The sequence below is a fragment of the Leptopilina heterotoma genome, unplaced genomic scaffold (assembly GCF_015476425.1).
Source record: "Leptopilina heterotoma isolate Lh14 unplaced genomic scaffold, ASM1547642v1 Lhet_347, whole genome shotgun sequence".
In the NCBI taxonomy this organism is placed as follows: Eukaryota; Metazoa; Arthropoda; class Insecta; order Hymenoptera; family Figitidae; genus Leptopilina; species Leptopilina heterotoma.
In genome coordinates this window covers 768,145-789,532 of record NW_025111030.1, presented here as the reverse complement: position 1 = coordinate 789,532, position 21,388 = coordinate 768,145, and the positions used below count along the sequence as shown (strand labels likewise).

The 21,388-nt window shown below is 32.8% G+C and overlaps 1 protein-coding gene across 3 annotated transcripts; it reads left to right on the top strand.

Moving 5' to 3' along the window:
- Positions 1-2,402: 2,402 nt before the first annotated feature.
- LOC122505160 lies at positions 2,403-19,659 on the top strand. Of its 3 annotated transcripts, none has more exons than XM_043616639.1 (3): positions 2,403-2,566; positions 5,172-5,782; positions 18,798-19,659. In XM_043616639.1, the coding sequence occupies exons 2-3, from the start codon at positions 5,299-5,301 to the stop codon at positions 19,232-19,234; spliced, it is 921 nt and encodes a 306-aa protein (XP_043472574.1). In that variant the 5' UTR covers positions 2,403-2,566; positions 5,172-5,298; the 3' UTR covers positions 19,235-19,659. The 3 variants fall into 3 exon arrangements, with proteins under 3 accessions (XP_043472574.1, XP_043472573.1, XP_043472572.1); XM_043616638.1 differs by having other exon boundaries at positions 4,957-5,782; XM_043616637.1 differs by having other exon boundaries at positions 4,314-5,782.
- The last annotated feature ends 1,729 nt before the right edge of the window (positions 19,660-21,388 follow it).

Sequence of the window (21,388 nt, the reverse complement as noted above, 5' to 3'; positions counted from 1 at the left end):
CAGCATATTTATGACATTTACAGAATTTAAAATCGCTACCGAGATCAGAAATAAATAAGTTAAACAATAGAGAAGAAAGTGATGCGCCCTGCGGAACACAACACTTAACTTGGTCTCAATTCGAAATGTTCCCATTACCGTCAATAACTCTTTGTGATCTAAGCCTAAGGTAAGACACAAACCAACGACATACAGAGTTGGACATATTCAATGAAACAAGTTTATTAATCAGTAGTTGATAGTCCACAGAGGGGAATGCCTTTGGAAAGTCAAAAAAAAAATCGCAACAGTAATGTCTCTAGCATCCATAGCAAGTTTGATATCAGATGAAAATTTTAAAGCAGCCGTACATGTACTATGCATTTGACGGAAACCAGATTGCAGTGGTTCAAATAATTTATTTTTATTTAAATATGATGTTATTTGTTTACAGACGAGGCGTTCTAATGGTTTGAATAGGGCACAAATTATTGAAATCGGTCTCAGATCGGATGGTTACTTTGGATTAGTTATCTTAGGAACAGGTCTGACACATTGATCATTTTCCAAATATCAGGAAAAAAACCAGTCTGTAGGGAATAATTATATATATATACATGCAATAGGACAGGAAATATTACAGGAAGAGACAGTTAAATCATTTTTAATTTGGTAACTAAAAAATAGACGTCGTGGATAAATTAATTTATCTCGGCCTGCCTCTAACTAGCACTTTTTCGTTTGAAGAAACTGTAAACTCTTGGCGCACATATGAAAATCTTTTTAAAAGTCTATGTTTAAGGGTTATTTTTTATCAAGTGAAAAATTGGGGTCTATCTCACTTGGATTCGATCGAGAGGATTTAGCTAAGCTTTTATAAAAAATTATTATATCTCCCGACCAATACCCCTAACTATGCAGTTAGATTGGAGGCTGGTAGTCTACCGCTTGCCTATCATGTCTTTCGAATGAACCTACATTTTTGAAAAATTTTAATAATTCAAAATCTTTTGAAGTAAGTTAAATTTTAATATGTATTTAATTAATTATTAAAAATAATAGATTTACAGAATAATGTTAATTAAAAACACTATCTAGCGCCCTGTTATATTGTCCCTTCCAAAAACTTTTGGAATAAGAATTAGGTACCATTTCAATTCATAAACTGGAGTTTTAAAATTTTCCATGTTCCGGAGTTAGTTTTATACAAAATAACAGTCTTTGAATTCACCTATCTAGCGCCCTGTTATGTTGTTAGAAGGAGTTAAAATTTCATTTTTTACGAAAAGTGGAATGCGGTGTCTATTCCTATGTTTTTTTGGGTCTCTGAAACCGAAAAAGACCACCAAAAATAAATTAGTCCTCTCCTTCACCCCCTACTACTCTCTTACTACTCCTAAAGGGGATTAAAATTTACGGTGTTATGAAAAGTATAGAGGAGGTTGAACTTTTCGGTTTCATGAATAGTTTCATGAAACCGAAAAGTTCAACCTCCTCCCTAGGAATACTAAGGGAGTGCTAGGGGAGGATAAGGGGACTAATTTATTTTTGATGGTCTTTTTCGGTTTCAGGGACCCAAAAAACATAGGAATAGATACTGCATTCGACTTTTCGTGAAAATTTCAATTTTAACTCCCTCCAAGGGTGTATTTAGGGCGTAAAGGGAGGGACGAATTTGTTTTTGGTGGTCTTTTTCGGTTTCAGCGGGAAAATAGGCAAATAAAAAAATTTTTCATGATCATATTCGGTTTCAGCGACCCAAAAGACGTAGGAATATAAGGTTCTGTCCTCTGGGTCACCAAATTTTTTTTTCTGTGTGCCTGTGTGATGATGATAATATTAATTATTGCAAATTTATGACATTTCCAAATGAAATATTTGTTGTCACGAAACAATTGTAGTAAAATTCTATTTTGAAAAAAAATAAATATTGTATAATAAATATTGTTTTGCAATATACAAAATAGAAAAAATTGAATTTACCCCTAGCATCCTTCGTTGTTACTCTGGTACATGCATTGTTAAAAGTTATCACCATGTATAACTTGTGATATTTAAATAAATAAATATTAATTTTATAAAGAACAAAAAGAAATTTTTTTGCCCACATTGAATCATCACCGTTTTGCTTGGCTAATTTTTAGTCACTTATTATGTATATTTATATTGTTTAGTATAATCCGTTCTTTTATGACATGCGTCTGAAATCATAATCTCATCTTTAAGTCACCGGAAGTCACTTACTTGGGAGCATCAAGCGTTTCAGATCGGACAATAATAAAAAGAACTTTGGTGGAGTATAACTTTCGCTTCTTGTTTGTTCATCAAGTGAAACCAATTGTTCTATATACTGTGTGCGAACGTTGCTAAAGTTATAAAGGTGGCTGTTCTCTTTGGAATATTCAGTAGTTTTGCTTAAGAACTCGTGGAAATTTGTGTGCTAAGTTGAAGATCTCGAAGGATTTTTGTTGAGTTGTTGTTTTTGACGAAACAAAATCAATGATAATTTGATTAATTTTTGCAAAACTCGAGGATGAAAATTCGGAAATGGTTCGCAGAAGTGGGATTATTTTATTGAATTCCTAGGGTGAATAAGTATTTGGATAATTCTTTAGCACTTTTCTATTGTTTAGTCTTTATATGTTCACTTTTTGAGTAGATCATTTCGTAACTGTTCACTTTCTAATAGATCATTTGGTAACTGATCACTTTTTAATAGATCATTGTTGAAGATGATCATTTTCAAGCTTATCACTTTTTTATGGATCTTTCAGGATCATTTTTCAACTGTAACTGGAAATAGATGATGATCATTTTATAATGAATATTCCTTAATATTCATTAAGGTTTTATTAATTATATTCTGTAATTGATCATTCCGTATTCATTAAGGTTTTATTAATTATATTCTGTAATTGATCATTCCGTAACTGGTGACATTTTAATAGATCGTTTTGTAATATATCATTTTTAAGTGATTAACTTTTTGAATAATCAAACCTTTCAAGTGATTAACTTTTTGACTGATCAATTTTTTCTACTAATTAACCCGTTGACTGTCGCTGACGCATATATATGCGCAAAACTAAACTGGCCAAAAGTGGTTCATGACGCATATATGCGCAACTTAAAAAAGGGTGATTAAAAACTTCTTAAATGTTCCTAAAACCAGTTACTCGGGGGTTTTCGAGGTTGCTGATTACGAATATGACATTCGTTTTCCAAAATTCAAAATGGCGGATCCAATATGTCGGACAACAAAATAAAAAAATTGATCAGATTGACTTGAAACGTAGTACTCGGGGGTTTTTGGGGTCGCTGATTACGAATTTAACATTAGTTTTCCAAAATTCAAAATGGCGGATCCAATATGGCGGACGACAAAATAAAAAAATAATTATAATGGCTTGAAACTGAATACTCGGGGGTTTTTAGGGTCGCTGATTACGAATCTGTCATTATTTTTTCAGGGTATTTATCGAAGTTTGATTTCACCAAAAATTATCATACTGATGTCAGATTAACTAGATTCAAATAAATTTAATAGATTTTTAAAAATTTTCCGCCATATTGAACCAGATATTTTGAATTTTGAAAAACTGATTTTAGATTCGTAATCAGCGACCCTGAAAATCCCTAAGTATTCAGTTTAAAACCAATCTGATCAATTTTTTATTTCGTTGTCCGCCATATTGGATCCGCCATTTTGAATTTTGGAAAACTAATGTTAGATTCGTAATCAGCGACCCTTAAAACCTCCGAGTAACAAGTTTCAAGCAAATTCAACGAATTTTGAAAAAATTCCGCCATCTTGGATCCGCCATTTTGAATTTAGAAAAACTGATGTCAGATTCGTAATCAGCGACCCCAGAAACATTAGGGTACAAAGTTTTATAAAAATCCATTAAAAATTTTTTCAACACACTTTTGGCCCAAACAGTGGAAATCTCGTTGACAGCCAAGGGGTTAACACTATGACTGATCACTTTTATTTTCACTTTCACATCCTCTTGTACATTTACATTTATTTTCTCTTTCATTCTCACTTTCACTTCGATAGAAAGTGAAATTTATAGAATCTAAAAATCTATATAGAAGTGAAAATGAAAGGGGAAATAAAAATTTGTCAAAATGAAAGTGAAAGTGAAAGAGAAAATGAAAGTCAAAGTAGAACTGAAAGGGCATAATCGACTTCCTGATTAACTATTTAGCTGATTACTTTCCAAATGATTAACTCTAAGATTTTCAAAATAAGCAAATTTAAGAGAATTTTTACTTAGCCATCTTCAAAACTGGAAACATTTATCTGATTGTAGACAACTTTTTATCCATAGGCGATTGCTCAACTGTCAATTTTTGAAGCTGATCAGCTTTTGGTAAAAATGAATGGCTAAATATCTTCTAACTGCATCAACTTAGAGACTGATCAGTTGATTATAAAAACGACTCAAAAACTTAGATGACCAAAAAACTGATCAACTATTACTCTTAACTCACAACTTGATTAAATTTTCAAGAAGATAATTTACGCAGCTGATCAGTTAAGCAAGAAAACAATTTAAAAGCTAGGTAACAAAAGAACGAGTCAATTTTTCCTATCTACTTTCTGTCTAAATTGACTTGATGACGATCAACTTTGAAATTGACCAGTTGATCAACTATCGCTGTCTACTTTCTTAGATTTATTCTCGAAAAGATCAATTTTGCAGCTGATCAGCTGATCACGATATCATCTTTAGAGGAAGGTTTTAACTAACTAAAAGCCGGATTAACTCTTTCTGTTTACTTTTTATGTGATTTATTTTTAAGAAGTTCAATCTTGCTGATCAGCTGATTGCAAAAACAATTTAAAAGCTAGGTAACCTACATAAAAGCAAGAAAAATATTTTTATCTACTTTGTAAGAAGATGAACTTTTCAGTTAATCAGCTGATTGTGAAACCAAAAAACGAATCAACTGTTCCTTTCTACTTTCTAGCTAAAGTGATTTGAAGATCAACTTCAAAACTGATCAATTGATTACGAAAATCATTTAAATTCTAGAAAACCAAAAAACGAATGAACTATTTTTATCTACTTTCTGTCTAAACTGTTTTGAAGACGATAAATTTTCCTATTGATCAGCTGACCACGAAACCAACTTGAAAGCTACGCAACCAAGAAAAGTGTCAACTGTTTCTATCTACTTTCCAGCTTGAGTGATTTGAAGAAGATCAACTCCGAAACTGACCAGTTGATCACAAAATAACCTTCAGGACTTTCAATACTTTTAAAGTTGAACATCTGATAAAAATCTTTGAAATCCAGAAACTCAATAACAATGAAAAACAAACTACGAAACATTTACTTCCTCCTATCACTAGCTGCTTGTTTTGCAGTGATAATGGAATCAAAATCAGATCATTCAAATCTCGATACCAATGAATCAAATAGTTTCAGTGAAAATATTGGAGTTTGTTTTTCAAAAAAATTGTACACTACAATGGAATGCATAAATCGTGGCGCATTAATTTCACTGCAAACCATAAATGAAAAGGATGATCTTAATTTTGGTGATATGCGATTTGAAAGAAGCGAGGGTCAATCGCGTGATCTTCTTGACCTAGATTATGATCCAAAAGATTTTGGAAATGTCATTGAAGCGGCATCGCGACTAATGGAGCGTAGAAATTTTCAATGGGATATGGGAAATTTTTATCCAGGTCTACAAATGCGTGTTGGACCTACTTTAAACGCAAATGGTGTACTCGAATTTGTATTGGATGAACGAGTTTCTAAATTAAACAATAGACAAGCTGGAAGTGGTGAGTTGCTCAATATATAATCTCTCATTTTTTCCTCATCTTCTAAAAGTGAATTTTAATTAGTTGAAACGAACAAAATTTCTTTTCTCAACTCTTTTTCTTTAAATAAAAAAAATCACTTGCCACAAAATTTTAAATATCGGGAGCATTTTTTTAACCGCTTGTCAGTCCATAGCACATATACAGCTCATAAAAAGTTTATTTATATATTTTATTTGGAATAATAATAATAATAAAAGTTGTGCCACCTTTATTTCATAGACGACAAAAAATACTAAATCTACTTCGATTTGAAATATCACTAGCTATTCTTAGGTTTTTGGGGTCTGATTCCGAATCTGATTTTTTTTGAAAAAACTAAAATGGTGGTTCAATGTGGCGACCAAAAATTGCAAAAATTACTCAGATTTGCATAAAAATTGTTATTCGGGGGGTTTTACGAGTACTAAATTGAAATTTATTGATAACTTAAAAATTGAAAATGGTAGATTTAATATGGCGGCTTACTATGTCAGAAAATTTAAAAGTTGACAGTTTTTGATTAAAATGCGTTACTTGGGGGGTTTTTGAGTTCGCTGAATCCGAATTGAATATTAGGGTAAAGTGCGGTTAAATGCCCCCTAATTCGAAAATTACATCTATAAATTCTATAAATAAGGTAAATAAAATTGTTTATATTGTGGCCTTGGGTCCAAAAGATTTAAAAAAGTTGTTAAAAATCAGCAATTATAACTTTATTTCATCGAATGCATTTTCACTGTGAACACAGCTCATCAGGACACATTGTTCAATAATACAAATTTATAAAAATTTTAAAAATTTAAATTAGAAAAGTTTTTTTAAGGCCAACATAACCTCAAAATCGAGACCTGTCAAAAAATGGAATAAAATTTGTTTAGATTTACTGGATTCTTGTTTGAACAAGATCCATTGAGACTTCCTTCATTCTAGAATAAAACTTTTTTAAATCTTTTGGACCCAAGGCCACAATATAAACAATTTTATTTGACAAAAATTAGGGTTCTGAAAACACTCTACGTTATAAATAAGGTAATAAATAAGGTCTGCATTTGGTCATATATCCCCCCTGGGTGGGTTAGACGCCCCCTGCGTTAAGTTATTATCATTTATTGCAACAATTATTATAAAAAATGTAAAATGCCGATCTAATATGTTTCTCTGATTAATTTGAGATAAGAAAGTAATTGTAAATATTTTCTTACGTGTTAACTATCCTTGATTATTGTAATGAGGGATTTTGTCAAGCAGTTTGAAAATTTTTGGGCTGGAACTTTATATCAAAATTTTTATGGCCAATAGGTATAAAAGGAACCAATAATACATAAATATAGTTTCTTTCATATTGAAGAATTCATGTCGGATCCAATAAAACTTTTTATTGTCGGGGATGTTTAAAGTTACTAAATTAAAATAGAATTGTCCCCTATTTATCATTTTTATAATCTGAGATTATAAATTCGGATTCAGTGACCCCAAAAACCTTATAAACATAGATAATCAAATTATTTTATTTATTATCTTATCCAATTAAATTTTTTAGAAACTTCTGTTTTTAACGTTTGTGAATCAAAAATAATTTCTCTTTGCGATACAATATTTCACTGCTATTTTGAAAATTTTATTAACTGCAATTTGTTTATCTTTAGCTAACGCCATTCGACAATTTAACATTTTCGATAAATTATTAAACTCTTTAGGATTAGTTTCAAAGTTTTATGGCTTTTGTATTTTGCAATAAAATTGTTTTATGGTACAGTTCATGAAAACGAGTATAATATCTAAAGTGAGAAGTTGTAGCTCTTGACGTTTTATGTGTATAATAGGTGCTTGAGAAAATAAAAAGTCGACCGTTAGAATTGATTATTAGTACGGTCTTTTTTCTTATTACATATTATTAATAAATTAACATACTTTGATTAATTCCTAAGCTAATGTACTTATTTTTCTTACTTTTGTTATTATTAATAGTAATGTTATTATTTTTATTATTATTATTATTTTTTTTTTTTTTTGCTTAGGGAATTTTGGGAAATCTGCCTACAGATACCTTGGATTCCGCACTCCAAGGTTATGTGGGGTTTATACTATGAAATAAAAGGAAATATTAAAAAAAAGATAAATAAATAAATGTTATAATAAATTTAATAAACTGGCGATCTACTACCAGCCCGACCCACTAAAACCCGTAACCCTTCTTCTGGAGCCCTTTACCCTCCCTCGGAACTGTCGTGAGACTTTAGCCTTCGAGGGTGGCGCTCCAACTCTGTCGCTAATGCGACCTTCTTCCTTTCTCTGCGGTTTTCATGCGTCCGTAGTTAAAAAAAATTATTAAAACTATTTTAAAGTCTAAGCGGAATTTACAGCACAACAATAATAAAAAAAACAAATTTTTAAGAAGTGTAAAAGTCAAAAGATAAAATCGCAAACGGATATAAAAAAGAAAAAAAAAGTAAACACGTATATAACGTTGAGAAGACAAAATTGTACAAAGGCGAAGAAAAAACAGAAAACAAACCAAAAAATGTATAAGGACAAATAAATCACAAAATAAATTAATAAAAAAAAAACAAACAAATTAAAAGCTGTTTAAATTACGCTTTTTGGCGGCCGTCGAGATCTTTCCTCGATATAACCGAGATTACGAAGTTCTCGACTTGCCGCCAATTTTCTTCCGACTGGGTCATCAGCTCTACCATGTTCTCCGGTGTAACCTGACAGTTAACACCGTCGAACATGGCTTGCCTCTCCAAGTCCCATTTCTTGCATGAGAAGAGGGTGTGCTCCACGTTGTCCTCAGAGAACTGGCAATATGCACACACATCGTCCTCGCGTAATTTAAAGCGACACAGGTACGAGTTAAAACACCCGTGACCTGTGAGCGCCTGAGTCAGATAATAGGAAACCTGGCCGTGTTTCCTATTTATCCAGGTGGCGAGTTTCGGGATAAGGCAATAAGTCCATCGACCTTTTTCCTTACCATCCCATCTTTCTTGCCATCTTTCTATGAGCCTGTGCCTCGCTTCTTTGCGGATCAGGCCCTTGCTTGGTCTTATTTCCTCATCCAAGAAACTTCTTTCTTTAGAAAAGAGAAACATTTCTTCCCTTTCACGGGGTCTGCCAACATTTGGCATTAGCCGTGAAAGATTAGCCGCACACTCGATTGCCTTATTTGACGCCGTAGCCATGTGGTGGTGGAAGTTTAACCTTCCATCCAACACCACACCAAGATATTTAATTTGTTTACTCCACTTGACCTCGAATCCGTCTATCACGATTCGTGGAAGCTCATAACCACGTCTGTCTGTGACCAGCAGTGCCTCGGTCTTTTCCAGGGCCATTTCAAGACCTCTGGTATCCAGCCAGCTTTTTGCTAGTCGCAGACATTCGTTCACCAATGTCCCAAGAGCCTCTTCACTTTCGGCAGTGCACACGAACAACGCGTCGTCCGCAAAGCCGATGATCACCGCACCTTCGGGCAGTTCCATTCGCAGAAAATCATCCTAAGATACATTCCATACAAATGGACCCACCCTCGAGCTTTGAGGAGCCCCACGCTGCATCTCTTCCCTGAGAGTGCAGGTGTCTCCCTCATATATAACCCACCTGTCGCTAAGATAATTATCCATTATCCGCAACAAGTAGGGCGGCATGTTTTTCTTTTTCATAGACTCGATGAGATCTTTCCATCTTGCGGAATTAAACGCGTTGCGTATGTCAATTTCTATTAACGCGCAGAAGCTCTTCCTTTTTCCAGGTCCCAATTTGTTTTTTCCTGCTTTGGCTATGTCCACAACTGCCTGGATGGCATCAACTGTGGACTTGCCTTTACGGAAACCAAATTGGTGATCGGATAGACGATTCTGTTCGGTCAAGTGGCTTTGCATTCTCTGCAGAACCATATCCTCTAGAAGTTTATCCATCGTATCTAGCAGGCATATAGGCCTGTATGATGAGACTTTATCTAGAGGTTTTTCACCTTTCCTCAGGAGGACTAACCTCTGTCGCTTCCAGTCGCGGAAGAACTCTCCTCTCTTAAGGCAAAGATTGAAGCATCGAAGCAGAATCTGGGGTGAAGTGTCGATAACCAACTTTAGGATCTCGTTACTTATCCCATCGATTCCAGGCGCCTTACCTGTTTTCAATCTTTTGCCTGCTTTTTGTAGTTCATTAAGTGTGAAGAGTTCTTCCTCTTCGACTTTGCAAAAACTCCAGTCCCTTCTAAGGTCCCTCTGCAGGAGGAAACAAAGAACTTATTACCTTTCTGACCCAACCGGGATTGTCCAGGCCGGGGGTCTTTTGTCTCGTCACTAATTTCCTAGTCACGATTTTTAAATCCAGACCCCATGGGTCCTTATCGACTTCATCGATTAGGTCCTTCCAGCTACGGCGTCGCGACCTGCGGATCTCTTTCTTGAGGTCCTTTTTCGCCTCCTTGAAAGCCTCTTTCAGTAAGGGATCCCCCTTAGATATCACGCTCGAAAGCGCTTGACGATCGGAACCAGTGAGGGATTTAGCCGTAGCATTACCCCGCAGGTACTTTTCCTCGTTTTTACAATCGCTCATGATGGATGTTTCTTGTTTGCTGGTTTTGGTCCGCGTCGAGTATTTGATTTCCTCGATACCACCTATTTCTAGGAAGCTAACCTATCCGCCACCTGGCACGCGTCCGATAGAGGACCAGCAACCCCGCGCAAAAGGGCTTTCTGCTTTCTGCTTAGCTTTCTGCTGGGTAGTTAACATAAACTTTACAACCGAATAAATTCAATTGGAAAGGTTATGAAAACAGTAAAATCTTTTATAGAGAAACAATTTGTTACAAATTGAATCATACAGGACTCTGTCGATTGCCTTCTGATTTTAGACATCAAGGACTCATATCGACCCTACCATGTTAAAAACCCAATAATATTAGACCTATTATTCACCTACGGAACTACCTATTGGCTTCAAACTTCGTAGATGGATGGTCCCGTTTAGTCGCTGATGCGACTCTTCCGTGCCGCTCTTGTTTTGGCCTTATTTTCTTCTTGTCCTTGACAGGGTCTTCTTGGCTTCCTCTAGGGCAGTTCTGAAGACCTTGCATCCTCCTGATCCGGCGACATGTTGGATACTCTCCTCCTCGCCGAACTTCGCCTTGCATAAGAAGCAGCATGGGCTCTTCTTACAATCTGCTGCCTTATGGCCAGCTTCTCCGCACTTGAAGCACGCAGCAGACCTATCTACTGCTTGGCAATCTCTGCCTATATGGCCATAGTCAAGGCATTTGTGACACCTTGTGATCATAACTCTCCTACTGATTCTGCAGGACACAAAACCGATTTTGATGTGCCCTATCTTCTCTAGTCTGGTAGCATCCTCCTGGGTGGTGACCACGACAGCGAGTTTCATACCTCGCTTATTTGGTCCAAGGACCGTCACCTTCCTGCTTCCTGCTGGTACCGTAGATACTTTGTCTAGGGCCTCCTTAAAGTCCTGCTGTACGGTGAGGGTGTCCATGTCGCGGATCTCCAGCACAGTCTGCCGGTCCGCCATCTGCACTTTTCCCAGATCGCCGATAACCTCAGTCACCTCTTGGGCGAACAACTTCTTGTTTGAAGACCCTCCAATCTTAATGAGAAGGTCTCCCTTTTTAGTGGGTAAAGCTCCCACAACCCTTGTCTGACTGGCCTCTAGGTCAGCCTCTTTTCGAACTTTCGCCAGCACTTCAGCGAAAGTTTTTCCTTTGGCCACTTTAACGATCACTGTGGCTCTTCCCTTCTTTACCTGGTCTGGCTTTGGAACCGTTTTGATCCCTTTTCCTCCAGTCCTTTTTGGTCTCTCCTCCTTTTTCCTTTTTGGATCCTTCGCAGGCTCAGGATCACTTCTCTTCCGCTTCTGAGCATCTAAGACGACGTTTCTCAACACGATTGCGTTACAGCGATCTCTTCTAACTCTGCGATCTTGTCTAGCTTCTTCAGACCAGGTCAAACCCTGGTAGAAACTCTCGTCCTTTTTCGCAGCTGCTGCGTGCTTCGCCTTGATCTCCTGTATGAGCGATGTTATGCTTTTAAGTCCATCCTTGATTGTCATATTGACATTTCTTTGGACATCGCAGGACTTTATTATCTTACTGACCTCTTCTTCCATTGCTTGAATGCATGTCGCCTCTTCCTCCCGCAGCTTTATGCATTCATCTTGGTCCTTGTTGCAGCTAGCAATGTCATTAGCTGAAGCATTACTGAAGACAGAAATGCAGCTAGCCTGACTTGTCACACTGCTCGTACTCCCTCGTCTCTCCACCTTCTCCACGATGATCTGTGGAACTACCAACGCGTTGTTGCCCTCCTGCATCCTTGGGCCACTGGCCACTGGCCAAATCGCTCATACTTGGTGTTTGTCCCGTATCGAGGGACAATCGGGCCTTAACAGGGTACTACCATCTGGCCAGGATGGACCCTGAACCGCCTCCGTTGGTTACATAGATTATTATTATTATTAACACTCGTATTTGCTTGAAACTTGCTATTCGGGGGTTATTGGGATCGCTGATTACGAATATGGAGTCAGATTTTTTAAATTCAAAATGGCGGATTCAAAATGGATGACGAAAAGTCAAAAATTGTTACTTGTTACTTGGGGATAATTTAGTTTCGAATATGATTTTAATATTTCAAAATAACCCTGAAGTATCAAATTTTAAGCAAATCTGAGTGATTTCAACTTTTTCATCCGCCACGTTGGGTCCGTCATTTTCAATTTTTAAAAATCAACTTCAGATTCGTAATCAGTGACCTCGAAAAGCTCCGAATAACAAATTCCCAGCAAATCATATCAATTTTTTCGACATTTTGAATCCGCAATTTTTAAACAATTTAGGTTCGAAAGGTGGTAATTATAAAAGAGATAAGGATCGTACATAATCTGATAGTCATTTACCAATCCAATCTTTTAATTACACCTTGTGCTGAATTTGTACTTTACAAATTATATACTCGCAAGACTTTAAGGTTTAAGACGATTTTAATGGAAGATAGTTGACCCACTTTAAAGGAAGAATGAGAAAAAAATCTTCTTCTTCTCCTCTACCTTGTTTTCTTTTTTTTACAAAATCTTATTTCTTATGGTCTTCTTTATTATCCTCCACTTCTTCTTCTTTCGTTTTTTGTTCATCTTCCTCTTTTTCTTTTCTATAAATTTTTCTTTTTCTTCTTTTTTTCCTTATCGTCTTCTTTATTTTACACTTTTCCTTCTTCTTGCTTTTTCTGTTCGACAGCTTCTTCTTCGTTATCTTTTTTATCAATTTTTTCCTTTTTTTTCTTCGACATCTTTCGTATTTCTGACTTTTCTTCTTTCTCACAATCTCATTCTTACTTGTCTTATTTCTTATCTTTACCATATTTTACTCTTTCTCTCACTTTCTCATCTTCTTATAATTATTATTATTTTTTTAACTTCACCTTATATTTCTTTTTCTTCCTCATTTTTTTCTTATTCTTTTTACCATTTTCTTCTTTCTGTATTATTTTTTTCACTATCTTATTTTTCTATACCTTCTTCTTTTTGGTCATCTGCAAAATAATTTTCTTTCTCTAACATTTATTAAAATTATTTTCATCGTCTTTTTTCTTCTTCTTTTTCACCTTTTCCTCTCCTTTTGTATTTATTTTCTTGCTCATAATTGTTTTTCTGCATTTTCTTTTTTTTCTCTAGTTCATAATCTTCATCATAACCATATTTATCTTCTTTTTTCCTTTTCATATTCTTTTTTTTCTTTAACTTCCTCTTTTTTCTTTCCTTATTTTTCTACCTTCTCTACTTCCTCTCCTTTTCTCCACTTTTTATCTGTTTATTTATTTTTAATAAACTAAATCATTTTTGGCATAAATTTTAAAAGGTTAACAATTGAGGAACAATTTACACGCATGCAAATTAATGAATAGCTAAATGAAAAGAAATATGGAATAAGATGATGATAATAATAATAATAATAATGAATATACAGATAAAAAAATTGAGAAACGATTAAAAAATCTGAAACTATTTTTCTAATAAGATTTAATGGACAATAGAAAACAGCTGCTTTTAGAAAGGCAGGTGTGTTTTTCAAATTTTTAGGTAATTTCTTACATTCCAGTTGTTTGACCTCAATATCTTCTTTTGGGGCTGCGTTTACTACAAATTTTGATGAACTATGTATTATAGGTGTATACAGATAAATTTTTTCAAAAATTAAAAAAATTTTCTAACTATTCATTTTTTATTAATCTCAAATGACTTGTAATTTCAATTCTTTTTTTTTATTTTTACGATTAAATGCGCAATTAAGTGAAAATTGATAATAAAATTATAGTGAATTTAACCTTAAGTGTGTGGTTCTTTAAAGAAATGATTAGGTCAATGAATGAGTATCGAAGTGTGACAAATAACAGGAAGAGATCAGGCGTAAAACTATCTATAAGATTACGTAATTATAACGGAGCGCTGCAGAAGTATTAAAACGCCTCGGGGATGAATTTCAAATTAAACTATAATATTTTAATTTCGGTTTTTAATTATTTGACTTTTTGATACTATTTTTGGAAATTTGTCCTCTACTTTCATTTTAATCTTTAGTTCTTTTTTTAATATTAGACTACTTTTAATATTTTTTTACACTTTCCTTGTTTCTTGTTTCTTTTCTTTTTTTCCTTATCTTTATATTTTTTCTTCTTTCGGTCTCTCATTTTCAATCAATATAATGTTATCTCTTTCTATTTCATACACTGAAAAAAATGATATTGTCGATTTTGTCATACGAATATAGTAAGGACGTATAGCTGAAACAACAATACTGTATTTCTGTTCTTCAAATACAGTATTGGTGTTCTTCACATACATATTACTGTCTCTCACATACATATGGCTGTTCTACACTGCGTATAGCTGAAACAGCAATACTGTATGGCTGTCTTATATCCACCAATATAATATGTGAGTATTGACCATATTTATGGCAGTATCATAAATATATTTTTTTTAGTGATAGGAATATACGAATCTTGGAGGGACAAGCACCCATGTCCCCCCTGGATAAGCCACTGCTTTGTTTATTCTACCAATATCTCTATTTTCCTTTCTTTATTCATTCATTCTCTCAACATTTAATTTATTTATTCTTCCTTTTATTCTTTTCCTGTTTTTTATTTGTTATTATATTTCCTTTCTTCTCTCATTTTCTTATTAATACATTCATTCTTTCTTTTCTTATTCTGTCATTTTCTTATTGATTTATTAGTCGTTTATTTTCTTATTTCAAGCTTTCATTTTTTCTTCTCTCATTTATTAATTCTTTTACTTTTTTTACATTCTCTTATTCTTTTATTGTTTTTTTGCTCTTCTATTCTTTTTCATTCTCATATGTAATCATTTAATTTTTCTTTCATTCATTATTTGATTATTTTTTTAATACGTCATTTTTACTCATTCTTTATTTTTTCACTTCTTTTTAAAGCCTTAATAAGTTAATTCATTGTTTATGATTTTTTATTTAACAATCGCTTTTTTGCTTTTTTTTTCTTTATTTTTTACTTTCATATTTTTATTCTCTCCTTGATTATTTCTACTTTATTTCAATCTTTTATTCACTTATTGTTATTTTCATTCTTCTTTTATTCCCTTATTTATTTATTCTTATCCTCTTTATTTCTTCATTCTCTCATTCATTCATTTATTTATTAATTTTTCATTCTTTGTTTTTTAACTTCTTATTTTGTTATTAATTAATTGGTAATTATTTATTTTGGTCTTTTTTTATTAACCCTTCATCCGTCGCATCTTTTTTTGTAACGCTATCCGTCGCAGGTGAGGAAAATTCTCACCCTCATAAATTAGTCCAAACTAAACAACCTATTGGCAGTAAAATTAACTTTTATTTTCTGTTAATTATTTAAATAAAAAAATTAATGACAAATGAAATCGAGTATACGCGGTCAGTCGCGTGGTGGCTATATTCTGGTGGCTGTCCTCCGAAACCATTTTCAAAATCTGGTCACCCTATCGTAGTGAATCGTAGTCTGCTACAAGCATCACGCATGTTACCAATACATTGACAGGTCTCACAGTTCGCATATTTATCATTAATAATTGAACAATTTACGATTTAATTCAACTTAAATAATGGATAAATCGACTATAGAATAGTTAATTTATTAATTATAAGAGCTTTTTCTAACATTTTTAGTTTTTTTGATGAACTTTTTTCCACTATTTAAAGTGTAACCACCTATGTACATTTATGTTTATCGAATCTGTCAGGAATTTCGAGTAATTATTTATTATTTAGAGCTTTATTAATTGCAATTTTTGATTAAATCGAATCTCTAAATATCCATTTTACATTATCAACACTTCCTTTTGCTATATAACACTTTCTAAATAGTTTTTTTCAACGATTACCTTATGTCTACCTTATGTCCACTTTAAAAGTGAACATATAGTAAATCCAAATCTGGCAGGGAAGTGATGGATTGGAAATGTAACGCGCTGCTTTAGCAGTCACTGGTTAGATTATCTGGCCTGTGACTGGCAAGTAACTGACAAGTAACTGGACAGTTTTCTGATCAAAATCTAGAATAAAATATAATTTTTCCTGGCTCTTTTTATTTTGTTTATAATTACATATTTATTTATATTTCTGTGTTTATTCAAATATTTAAGATTAATGAACTATTATTCTACCAATAACACTTAAATCTAAGAATGAAAAATTCGCACGCATGGGGGATCGAACCCTAGACCCTGGAAACACAACGCATGTGCGTTACCACGCAGCCACGGTGACTAGATAGTAACTTATCATAACTACAAGTTTAAGAACTGAAGTTCTATTCCGATTTTGACCAGAATTTCTGGCCAGTGACTTGTCAAAAGTAATGATCAGAAATTATGACCAGATAAACTGTTTAGTCACTTGTCAGAGACTTGACGGCTTATCTTGTCAAAATCTAGAAAAATGTAAACTTTGGTAATGTGACAGTGAAACGATCATAACTTTTAAATAAAGTTACTTTAGACTTTTCTGTTTTTGACCGTATAGAACATAAAAATTATTTTTAATATCTAATTATAAATGATTGACTAAGAGTGTATTTTTATGGGACTGGTGCTTTGTTTTTTTCCTTAGTAACTGGTCAGTTTCTGTGTCCGCAGTTTCTTTTTTCGATAGTGTCAAGATTTTCTGGCTAGAGATTTGGAAAAATCTAGAATAATTTGGATTTGGCAAGTTTTTCTGATCAGTGGTGGAATAGTTTTTCTATGTGGAGTCTTAAATAATTCTTCAAATCAGTCACTGGCCAGTGTCTGGAAAGAAATTCTTATCACGATGATAAGATTTTCTGGTCAGTGACTTGACAAAAGTACTGTTTACAAAGGGGAATTGTTTTTCTCCAACACTTGCTCTGAAAGAAGTACTTTTCTTGGTAGAAAAGTGGCGAAAGTGGAACTTTTCTCAACTGCTCTGAAGAGCGTGGCGATAGTAAAATTTGGCGTGGCGAAAGTAAATTCAGCGTGGCGAAAGTAATTTTTAGCGTGGCGAAAGTAAATTTGGCGTGGCGAAAGTAAATCATGAATTTATTCTTTTTTCTTGTTCTTTGACCGAGATTTATTTTGTATCTAACTTCTTCCCCACTCAAAACATTCGTCTTTTATTATATTAAACATAAGAACATTTTTAATTAAAATTATACGAAACTCACGAAGAAACCTTTCCTCGCAAGGCGTTGGAGAAAACGTAGTGCACAACTCGTGGTGAAAGAATGATTTCTCTCGAGTGATTGCTGCTCTCGCTACACTCGAGCCGCAAACTTCACTCTCGAAAAATCACACTTTCGCCACTAGTTGTACAATGTACTATTATCCAGTGAAACTGGCCAGTCATTTGTTCAGGACTGGTCAGATTGTCTTGGCAAGTAAAACTCGCTCTCGACTCTACAGCTACTGAAAGGAAACAAATAATACTTGACAAATTTCTACCTGGGTACTTTTCGTTTCTTTATTTCCTCCTTTTATTACCTTATTCTTTCTTGTATTCTTTATTTTTTCTTTTTCTTTCTATTTTCTTAAATCCTTTTCTTTTTTTATCCTCTACATCATTCCCTTCTTTCTTGATTTCTTTTTTCTTCTTTTTTATTAATTTTATTATTTCATTTTACTTTTCACTCATTATTTATTTCCTCTTTTCATCTTCTCTTTTTTCCTTTAATTTTCTATTTTTTCTCTAATTTTTGTTTCTTTTTTCATTCTCTACCTTATTCCTTCCTTCTGGCTTTCTTTTTTTCTTCTTTTATCCTTTTTTCCTTCTTTCATTTTCTCCTTCATTTTTTTAGTTTCCATTTATTTTATATTTGTACTTTTGTATTTTATTTCTCTCATTTTCTTTACTGCCTTTTTCTGTAAAATGGAGAAATTAAAATCCTGAATTTTTTCCCCACTTTCTCCCGTTTGAAGAAGGGCTCTAGACAGTTTTCCTAAATTCTTTCAAATTTTGTGTTATATTTTCATTTTACGTAGGTCAAAATAGGTCAGTTGCTTCACAGGAATTAATCTTACTAATCTGTAATATATAATGAAAATCATCAATTTTAAAAATCTAAAAACAAGAAAATTAGAATTAAATAATTTCAGAATTTAAAAAAAATTGAAGTGTTAACTTGAATTAAGAAACTAAAGTTTAGAAAATTGAGGAAATCGTACGTCAGCGCAATCTAACGTGAGACTAGTAAATTCATTCCCTCATAGGAAAAGTAGATAGAGTAAATACGAATCGGTAAGAACATTGGAGAAAGAATATGTACCTATCATCATCTAGCTAGGAAGTGCACCTAGAAAAAGAAAGGATTCAATTGCCACTACCGAGTGGTAGATTTTGTAAACTTTGAACGTGCTGTGATGATCAACCAAGAGAAGGCAGCACGGTCAAGGCCATCGACTTTATAAAACAAAAGAATCTACAATGCCTTTCTCTTCCTTATGCTTACAGGTAGAACATTGATGAAACACGTTCTCCTGCCATTTCTTCTGGGATTCAAGTTCAATTTAATCTCATTGATTCCACTTGTATTTGGTATTCTTCTTTTTGTCACAAAAAAAGCATTGATATTGACGAAAATTGCATTAATACTCACTGGTCTATTGGGATGGAATAATATATTTTCTGGACCAGTTGGACCGACGCCACCGATAAATTTTAACGGTTTTGGCTACGGCAATGGTTATGGTTTGGACACAACGGTCGACGATTATCCTTATCATGAGCATCAGGTACCCTATCGACCATTCGCAGGACAAAATCCAGGAATTACTCCCTATGCGCATGTTATTCGCGAGGTTGTTAATGTTTACGATGCCGAGACGGATGCTGAACGATCTGATGCAAGTTCGAGAAATGGAAAGAATTTCGTATGGTCGAAGGAGTGAAAAGGATTATTGTAATTTTCACTATATTATTTATTGTATTTTTTATTTTGTTTCTCTTGGGTAAGTTGTAAAATAAAAATTACCAAGAAAACAGTAGGAAATTGTAGGAAAATAAAATACAAATGCAAATAGTAATTTATAGATATATACAGTACTCAGATAGCACGTAATATTGACCCAAGCTTACTGTGCAAGTTTTGCAATCTTGCTGCAAGCTTCAAATATCCCATCTAAAGATTCCTTGCCGTGTAAGCTTGACAAAATATTTGCTTGCTTAAATATTGCTTTGTGAGTTTGCTGCAATATTGTGCTTGCATAAGAAGCTTACCGCATGCTTGCTGCAAGATTACTTGCTATGTACATACGTAATTTGAAGATATTATAAAAGTATACTTTTATTAGATTAGAATATTTATATTATATAAGAGGTAGTTTTATTATTTTATGTAAATTATAATTTATAGATACATTTATTTCTAGTGATACAAATTAAAAAAGATAAAAATTTTTATAATCTTAATTAATTTCAACAAGATAATATCTCCACTTTAATATCTTTTTATTTTTGTATTTTTATTTTAATGTTTTTGATTTCTTGAATGACAATTATTTTTAATATAAATAAACAAGTCTGTGTATTTATACCAGTATTATTTTCTGTCATAGATAAATTGTTAGACAGTAATAAGTAAATAAAAAATTAATGAAATACTTTTAATCTTATTTATTGGAAATAAATGAAAAATCCAGTTTTACAAAAACTATAACTTTTTCATCTTTATATATTTTATTATTTAACCTTATTTATCTAAAATCATAATATCCAAAAAGCTTTGTATAGAATCTAAGAATTAACTACCATTTGTTCGTAGTACAAATCTATAATTGTAACATAGAATTAAGTTTATTTAATTTTAAGTATCAATAATAGTTACCGAATTATTGTTATTAAAAATTTTAATTTTAATAATTTAAATTAGAAATTAGAAGTAATAATTAAGTTATGATTATTATCTGTATTCTATAAATATTATATCTATAATTACTAATTTTGACAAAAATGTTACCAGAATTATTCACTGTGAATTAAAACCCATGTAGTACGTATAAACTTGCAATATTATTGCAGCAAGCTTTCCGTGGAATATTTCTGTAATATTGTGGTATGGTTTCCGAAATCTTGCTAAAAATATTTTTAATTTTTATTATATTAAATTAATATTAAGTATATTTTAATATTATAAAATAAAATTTATAAGAGCAAGCTTACGGCAATCTTGCAGCAAGTATGATGTAAGCTTACAGCAATCTTGCGACAAGAATACGTGCTATCTGGGAACTTTCTTTTTATTAAAACTAGCTACATATACCTCACTCGCTAACGCTCGTTCGGTTGTAATAAAACTTATTTTTTTTACTTATTTCTTTCTTTTTATTTATTTTTGCTAAGTAAATAAAAATTTTTTCAAAATTTAACACACACTGAAAAAAATTAAAGGCAGAATGTGCTTTTTACTAAGGTAATTTTTGTCTAAGTACAAAAGTAATACACGAAAAGCAATTGTTTCTTTTAAAAAAGGCAATTTTTGCCTTAGTTAATAAAGTAACAAATTCTTGTCATTTATCAAGTAAATTGTTTACATATGTCAAATCGAATTTTATAATTAATTAAAATAATGGGTACTAAAGGAAGAAATTTATTACTGAAATGGAATCGAGAAAATTTTCTTGAAATATTTAAAGGTACTAATTTCATTTGTTTAATAAAATTGTTTACGCATAAAACTAGACAAGTTTGGTTATAAAGTTCACACATGCATAACATAATTATTTCATATCGTATTTTCTAAATATTCAAATAGAAATTTGTCTTGTGATTTTATAACCTTATTAACTAAGGCAAAAATTGCCTTTTTTTAAAGAAACAATTGCTTTTCGTGAATTGCTTTTGTACTTGGGCAAAAATTGTCTTAGTAAAAAGCACATTCTGCCTATTATTTTTTTCAGTGTCAAATTTGTTACAAACTTAAAAATGCATCGTATTCGATTAAGATTTGTTACTCGGTTCAAAATGGTGGATTTAATATGGCAGACCACAAAATTAAAACTTCATATATGTTGGCTTCAAATTTGTTACTCGGGGGTTTTCGGGGC

Coding starts and splice junctions, on each gene's coding strand:
- LOC122505160 (XM_043616639.1), top strand. CDS start 5,299: ATGAAAAACAAACTACGAAACATTTACTTCCTCCTATCACTAGCTGCT. Junction 5,783..18,797: donor CAATAGACAAGCTGGAAGTG/GTGAGTTGCTCA, acceptor TTATGCTTACAG/GTAGAACATTGATGAAACAC.